Consider the following 8,325-nt stretch of genomic DNA (forward strand, 5'->3'; position numbering starts at 1 on the left):
AGGCACCTACCTGCTTTGCATCCCTTTGCTGAGCGGGTAGCGCGGGCCTGCATATAGGAATAAATGCCCTACTTTTGCATGTGTCTTTTTGTGAGTGGAAGATACACCCAGCTCATACTTGCCTACCCTCCCGGAATGGCCGGGAGGCTCCCGAAAAACGGGTGACCCTCCGGGCCCCCCCGGAAGAGCAGGCAAGTCTCCCGATTTACGGGGGTCACCCCCTGCCCGCCGCCCACTTAACGAGTAAAGTGGGCGGTCCGGGCAGGTGATGATGCAATGTAACCACGCCCCCTGCTGTATAATGCCGGTAATCGCGGCATTACACAGCGTGGGCGTGGCTTAAATGACGCTGCCCGGAAACCACGCCCCATTCCGCCTCTGGCCCGCCCCCTGTCACGTCACCTCAGCCCCCCCTGCTGAGCCGACGGGCTGCTCTTCCAGAAGTTGGCAACCATGACCCAGCTGCCTCGGGCCCAGTGTGCGCCTGGCTGCTAGTTGCTAAAGACCAAAGAAAAACTCCAATGTGGCAGCAGACTTGCATATCAAGTCCATATGTATTTTAATATACTTTGCTCATTCGTGATTGCTATTGGAAATGATAATGCAAGAAAGTTTTGGGGATGCTATTAATACATTATTAGCTCCCATACTGCCAAGAAGCCAGGTAGCACTTGGTTATAATGATTCGTTGCTTTTTCACATTTAGGCAGGTACAATCATATATGCATTCTAAACCCAATGGGCCTAATTCAGAGTTGATTGTAGTCGTGCAAAATTTAGCATGGCTACGATCAGATACTCAGACATGCGGGGAGACGTCCTGCACAGGGCTAGTCCGCCCCGCATGTCAGGCCCTACCCCGTCGGCGTCGCACAAGCACAAAAGCATTGCCGCGATGCAATGCTTTTGTACTTGAAGAGTAGCTGAGCTGCTGCCAGGGAGCTACTCGTCACTGTGCTGGTTGCAGCGGCTGCGTGTGATGTCACGCAGCCGCTGTTGCCTGCCCCCCGCCTGCGTTGCCCGGACCATGCCCCTGAAACGGCAGCCAAACGCGCCATCCCGCCTCCACCCACCCAGCGAACGCCTCTGCTTGTCAATCAGGCAGAGGCGATTGCAGGTCTGAGACAGCCGTCGACTGTCTAGCTTGCGCTGGCGCATGCGCAGTTCAGACCTGATCGCTGCTGTGCCAAAACGCACAGCAGCGATCAGGTCTGTATTAGCCCCATTATACGGCTTCAGAGACTATGTAATTTGCATTTTCATTCAAATGATTTGTCTTATCTGTCAGCTGTAGCATCACCACCTGCAGTCTAATTCAAGCAATGTAGGGCAGGTAGAAATATTCTATTTTATTCATTCTACTGGACAGTAATAGGAAACAGAACTAAACATTCACTGTACGTAAACTAACATTAGTAGAATAAAAAAAAAAAAAATGCCCAAAAGGAACGACGAGGATGGGATTCGAACCCACGCGTGCAGAGCACAATGGATTAGCAGTCCATCGCCTTAACCACTCGGCCACCTCGTCTTGCAAATGCTTTTTGTGAGCGCTCTCTTATATGCCGTAGCCAGGCCGGTCTATGGTGAATCGAAGGATAATTCCTTAGTGCTCACATTAACATCGCGATTTGCAATCCGGGATCCGTACGTTCTTCGTTCGAATTCTACAGTAAATAAATATATAGGCGCAAGCTTGCACGGGGATTGCTGGGTGACATTTTTTTCTTCCAGGGCGGCAGGTGGCGCTGTGAGTGTTTGCATTGTCTTCCCCGGCGAGCACGGATCATTGCCACAGCTTTGCTTTCTGTTGTGTTTCATGAAGGGTGATGGGAGATAATGTAGGTAGGCGGCGTTATCATCACGGGTAGTGATTGCAAATGTCTGTCCGTGTGCGCCTCCGCCGCCGCCGCCGCTAGAGTCTGCGTTATCCTTGTGTGGGATTACTAGCCTGTACTTACAATGTGCCATTGGATATATGCCTGTCAGACGCTAATTATTGTACCGCCTTGGTGTATTATTCCTTACAGCAGGGTTACTTTCTGTCAGAAGATGTATTCTATGCAATAGATTATATTAAGGGCAAGGGAAGACTATTCACCATTGAGCGATGGGCATAGATTGCAAGCTCTGCTGCAATCCGTCTGCAAGCTGTTACTATAGCAGTCATACAGTGCTTAGCTCAGCGCTTTTCATTGAAAACATGATGTGGATAGATAGTGTTCTGCTTAAACAAAGTAGAAATATCTCATCAACAATTTATGGACTATAAGTATATTTTGATAATCTACATGCTACAATTATAAAACTTGGCAAAACATTAATTGATTTTGATAATGTTAAAGCCTGTATAGTTTTTCATTCAGTAAAATGTACTGTTATATTTACCGTTATAATTTGGTATTGTGTTTTGATAGTATTCATGCTGTTTTCTTTCAGACCCTGTTTAATCAAGCCCTGCAAATGCAAAGGATAGGACCTGACAATACATAGGGGGCTGGAAACAGCGACTAGAGTCAGGCGATGCCCACTGCAGTGCGTTGCTCGTTTTTCCGCGTGGTCCTTGTTGCCCTCCTTCTTGTTGCTCTCCTGCAGCTCCTCTATCTATCGCTCCTCTCCAGCCTACATGGACAACAACAGCAAAGGTCAGCTCATCCAGTGCTTGAAGGCACCCCTCGTACAGAGCCACGATGGCAGAGGGAGCAGAAGGACTACCTTAAGTCCATGCTGGCTACTGGTGGCATACTAGATGCCAGTGGACAGTATCGGATTTACCGCAATCTGTTGGCACATAAAGAGGGGCAGTCTAAAAATCTGGATGTGTTATTGGCTTCCCATGCTAGCCTTAGTAACCTGTGGCATCTGCAGGAACTTGTACAACGTTGGGATGGCAGGATTTCATTGGCACTCTTTGCCGCTAGTGCTGCTCAAGCAAAGCTTGCCACGGTGCTAACATATAGTCTTGCCCAGCTGTGTCCGTCTGTGAGGCAGAGGGTATCCTTTCATCTTGTGTGCCAATCTGGAGATATGGCAATTTTTCCTGAACTAGAAGACCGAGCTGAGTATGCCCGTCTGCGGACATGCCAGGCTGTGTTTGCAAAGGCAGCAGGAATGGGCACAAATATAGTAAACTATGCAGGTAATGCTTCTTACCCCAACAACTTACTAAGGAATGTGGCTAGGTCGGGTGTTGGAAGTGCTGCCTTTGCACTAGTGTTGGACATTGATATGGTACCCAGTGAAGGACTCCGATCAGGATTTTTAGATTTAGTTGCCCGAGGTGTAGATCCACACATGGTATTTGTGGTACCAGCTTTTGAAATTAGACACACTCGCCGTCTGCCTGGCACCAAAGAAGAACTGCTCCGATTATATCAGGTGGGGGAAGTGCGAGCATTCTATGAAGAATTATGTCCACGGTGCCAAGCACCTACTAATTATTCAGTATGGCTAAACTTGCCAGAGAAGGAAAATTCTGGCAGACTGGAAGTTGCTTATGTTGTGGAGTGGAGAGCTCCATGGGAACCATTTTATATCGGGAATAAAAAAGTGCCAGCCTTTGATGAGAGGTTCAAGCAGTATGGATACAATCGAATCAGCCAGGTAAAGACTGAGAAGTTGTTGTTTGGATCCAAAAATGTATAATGTTAAAAAGATGCAAGCAGAACCCCTCCGGTGGGCCCAACTTTCGTGCCCTCCTCCCCCACCAGGGATCAAGTTCTAGACCAGAGGTTCTCAAACTCGGTCCTCAGGGGCACACACAGTGCATGTTTTGCAGGTCTCCTCACAGAATCGCAAGTGAAATAATTAGCTCCACCTGTGGACCTTTTAAAATGTGTTAGTGAGTAATTAATACACCTGTGCACCTGCTGGGTTACCTGCAAAATATGCACTGTGTGTGCCCCCGAGGACCGAGTTTGAGAACCTCTGTTCTAGACTGTGCACTTGAATTATGTAATATATATATAATATAGATAGAGCTTGGCTACACCCCTTAACCTGGGCACCTACCACTGCATTTCCCCAGTGGGCCCTTCATGCCTCAGTCCGACTCTGGATGCAAGTGCTTATCTTATAATGTATTGATAGATTGTATTAAATGCATCTCGGTTACAGAGTAGTAATATAAATAAGGCATTTGGGAGTTGAGAAGATGAGTAAATGTAGCTTTCAACATCTGGAGAGAAACTAAAGGCTTAATTTACTGAGCTGCCTTTTTTCAAAGCCGCAGCATCTTTGCAGTTTCAGATACTGGATTTAAAGTAGAAATAATGATATATACAAAGCATGGTTTTGTATATAACACTATTGCCCCTTTAAATCCAGTGATGGTAACCACCGAAGAAGCTGCTGCTTTGACAAGTGTAGCTTAAATTTAGCCATAAGGCTCAAAAGGTCAGACACACAACACTTACTTGTCCAGCTTGCATTCTCGTTCGCTGCTGTGGTGCTTTTAGCACTGAGTGCTCAGTGCTGAGATACAGACCAGACTAGAAGAACCAAAAGCAGAGAGCGACACCCCAGCCAGGAAAGAGGAACTGCACGGGTATTGAAAGGTGCAGGATGTTAGAGTGAACAGTATCACAGTGTTCAGTTGCATTAAGGGGGTAATTCAGATCTGATTGCTGCTGTGCGTATGCGCCGGTGTGTCGGACGGCTACAACGGGCTTTGCCGATCAGCAATGGGATGGTGCAAAGGATCCATTCGCACGGGCGTTCGCAAGGTGATTGACAGGAAGAGGCTGTGGGTGGAAATTGAACGTTTTCAGGGAGTTTCCGGAAAAACGCAGGCGTGCCCAAGTGTTTTCAGGGAGGGTGTGTAACGTCCACTCCGGTCCCCGATCAGCAGGATTCAACCGCACTGGAAGAGTAAGTCCTGGGCTGCGTAGAGACTGCACAAACTCATTTTCTGCAGCTCTGCTACACATGCGATCGCACACTTGCACAGCGAAAATACACTCCCACTGTAGGTGCCGACTACCTGATCGCAGGGCTGCAAAAAACCCAGCGCAGCGATCAGATCTGCATTAGGCCCTGAATCAGTATATACCTACATTGGTGGTTGGGTAGGCACTCTAAATATTGTGGAAACAGTAACACGTCACATTAACGCCCAAATTGCTTCCACTTTAAGATCGCCCTCTCTTGTAAAATTTGTGTTCTCAAGTAATGCTGATTTTATACACATTAATGTCTTAATCATTATAGTGACCAGTGCCGGATTAAGGGTACCCCTTATTTAAGGGTAAAGTATGTACCCCTGGGCCCCCTGCTGTGACAGGGCCCCCCACCAGCCGCCACAGATCGGATCTTATCACCAATCTGCAGCGCTGCGCTGGTAGTCACTGACCGCATAGCTTTGCTGCCCGCGCCGGCACGTCACTAAACAGCATCGCTCAGCTGCCAGCGGCGGAAGTCATTCATAGGGGAGGATGCAAAGTGAAAGCCTGCATCTGCGCAGTGTGCAGGCTTTCAATATAACCAGATTGACTGGCTGTCTCATGGGTTGCAGGGAGGAGCCGGGGAGGCAGCGGGTACATGAAGGGGTAATGTCGGCAAAGGAATGTGCTGCAGGCACTGCTGTATTTGCAAGCAGCTCAAAGTAAGCCAGAAGTAATTTTTTATTCTTTTTGTTTTAATCAAAATTAAATGGTCATGGAATATATATATACAAATATACACACACACACACACACACACACAAATATATATACTATATTTAGTCCTTAGGGGCCCCTTGCCTTCTGTACCCCGGGCCCCCCAGAGCCTTAATCCGGCTCTGATAGTGACGGGGGCATTGGTACTGTCTTTATACATGTGTGTGAAGTTTTTATCAGATTGGTTGAAGTGTAAGTGCAAGGTCCAGTTAGAATATATTTAGTAGTTCACCATCCCCACTGTATGTCGCTGTACATGCACCATGGGCCTGATTTTGATTTGTATGCATCCCAATCGTGGAACTGCACATGCGCAGGACTTGTTCTGCTTGATCGCACGCAATCCCCCCTTAGCTGCAGTATGATTGGCATTCTGCAGTGTTTGGGAGGTGGAGCCGGCGCAACAACGGCGACCATTCTACAAAACGGGTGCTTCATCGGACAGGGACAGCGTTGTCTGACGCAGACTTCCTAGACCTGGCTGGCCAATCCCTTACGAAGACTGGCCAAGGGCTGCGGTCGCCATGGTAATACCTTGAAAATCCCAATCAGGCCCCATCACCTCAACTTTATCACATTAAAATAATCTCATCCTGAAAACCTTTCAAAACAGATTTGCACTGTGATCACATTTTTGCATGGTAGTAAAAGATTCTTATGCACGTGCTTGCTGATGAATAAATCTAATGGGGAAGATTAGGTGTGTAATGTAGACAATGGTGTTACAACAATGATGTAATCTAATGTCTTATTTTCTTCTTTTAGGCTTGTGAGGTGAATATTGCTGGCTTCTCATATGCAGTCCTGGACTCTGCATTTCTGTTGCATAAGGGCCACAAGCTACCTGGAGACTTCCACAGTCAGAAAGAAGAAGAGAACAAAAGAAACCGTCTTCTTTACAGAGGCTTCAAGGAAGAACTAAAAATGAAGTACCCTGAATCCACACGACACTGTTAGTAACACCAGCCCATACCTGTACTATCCCTTAGAGAAGGGACACTCCACGTTTTCAGAGGTTACTGAAGGTTAGTAGCTGTAGGAATAGTCGTCCAAGGACAGGACTCTGGAGCATATGGACAACAAATCTACAACTAGTGGCAGCGTAGATGCAATTGTAACTTAATATATTTATTGTTGTGTGTGACTATTAAAAATTTGACACTGTATCCATCTGCTCTGAGTGGCCTGGTCATTAATCAGTCACCTGAGTACCTCTATTCCTATAACACTGCTGTGTCAGGATGTTTTAGTTCAATAACCGTTAATACTGTGTAAGTGAATCATAGAAGGGTGAGTGGCAGTGATAAAAGCTCATAGATACATGAAAATGAGATGGGATGATTTAGAGAACTTACATTTTCAATGAAAAGTATAATGGAAAACAATTTAATGTAGAATACATATACAGATGTCTAACCTGCACTGGATCCAATAAAAGTCACTCTAAGGCTCAGTACACATCTGAATGATGGATAGGCCAGCTGCCTGATTAGCCGACCAAACAAACAATTTGGTAAGTGTTCTGCACAAACGATATGTGCATACACACTTACCAATCGGCTGCCTGATGTGTCTGGCCGGAGGAAGCAGTGTTGATGTCATTTGAAGTGTTTCCTGTGGCCGGCATATGGGTCGGTCGGCTGATTGTCCATACACACAGGCAGACATGACATAAGATATCTACACACGAGCTGACGGACGGGATGATATATCATTTATCTGCTGTATGAACCCTATATTGGCAAGTGTGTATCAAGCATATTAGAAAAAAATATATATTTCTCTATCGTCCTAGTGGATGCTGGGGTTCCTGAAAGGACCATGGGGAATAGCGGCTCCGCAGGAGACAGGGCACAAAAGTAAAGCTTTCCGATCAGGTGGTGTGCACTGGCTCCTCCCCCTATGACCCTCCTCCAAGCCAGTTAGATTTTTGTGCCCGGCAGAGAAGGGTGCAATCTAGGTGGCTCTCCTAAAGAGCTGCTTAGAGAAAGTTTAGCTTAGGTTTTTTATTTTACAGTGAGTCCTGCTGGCAACAGGATCACTGCAACGAGGGACTTAGGGGAGAAGAAGTGAACTCACCTGCGTGCAGGATGGATTGGCTTCTTGGCTACTGGACATCAGCTCCAGAGGGACGATCACAGGTACAGCCTGGATGGTCACCGGAGCCTCGCCGCCGGCCCCCTTGCAGATGCTGAAACATGAAGAGGTCCAGAATCGGCGGCAGAAGACTCCTCAGTCTTCTAAAGGTAGCGCACAGCACTGCAGCTGTGCGCCATTTTCCTCTCAGCACACTTCACACGGCAGTCACTGAGGGTGCAGGGCGCTGGGAGGGGAGCGCCCTGGGAGGCAAATGAAAACCTATTTGGCTAAAAAAATACCTCACATATAGCCTCCGGGGCTATATGGAGATATTTAACCCCTGCCAGAATACACTAAAGAGCGGGAGACGAGCCCGCCGGAAAAGGGGCGGGGCCTATCTCCTCAGCACACAGCGCCATTTTCCTTACACAGCTCCGCTGGTCAGGACGGCTCCCAGGTCTCTCCCCTGCACTGCACTACAGAAACAGGGTAAAACAAGAGAGGGGGGGCAAAATAGTGGCAAAAATTATATTATAAAAGCAGCTATACAGGGAGCACTTATTATAAGGCTATCCCTGTCATATATAGC

At 47.3% G+C, this 8,325-nt stretch overlaps 1 protein-coding gene and 1 non-coding gene across 6 annotated transcripts; one reads left to right on the forward strand and one right to left on the reverse strand.

The window, feature by feature from the left end:
* Window positions 1–1,449: 1,449 nt before the first annotated feature.
* TRNAS-GCU (transfer RNA serine (anticodon GCU)) lies at window positions 1,450–1,531 on the reverse strand. Its single transcript has one exon. It is a non-coding gene; the product is annotated as a tRNA-Ser (tRNA).
* Window positions 1,532–1,741: 210 nt separating this feature from the next.
* B4GAT1 (beta-1,4-glucuronyltransferase 1) lies at window positions 1,742–6,823 on the forward strand. 5 transcript variants are annotated; one of them, XM_063945103.1, is made up of 3 exons: window positions 1,742–1,841; window positions 2,440–3,603; window positions 6,423–6,823. In XM_063945103.1, exons 2-3 carry the CDS (start codon window positions 2,524–2,526, stop codon window positions 6,612–6,614), a joined length of 1,272 nt encoding a protein of 423 aa, XP_063801173.1. In that variant the 5' UTR covers window positions 1,742–1,841; window positions 2,440–2,523; the 3' UTR covers window positions 6,615–6,823. The 5 variants fall into 5 exon arrangements, with proteins under 5 accessions (XP_063801173.1, XP_063801175.1, XP_063801176.1 ...); XM_063945105.1 differs by having other exon boundaries at window positions 1,752–1,845; XM_063945106.1 differs by lacking the exon at window positions 1,742–1,841 and adding an exon at window positions 1,853–1,937.
* Window positions 6,824–8,325: the final 1,502 nt, after the last annotated feature.

The sequence above is a fragment of the Pseudophryne corroboree genome, chromosome 11 (assembly GCF_028390025.1).
Source record: "Pseudophryne corroboree isolate aPseCor3 chromosome 11, aPseCor3.hap2, whole genome shotgun sequence".
In the NCBI taxonomy this organism is placed as follows: Eukaryota; Metazoa; Chordata; class Amphibia; order Anura; family Myobatrachidae; genus Pseudophryne; species Pseudophryne corroboree.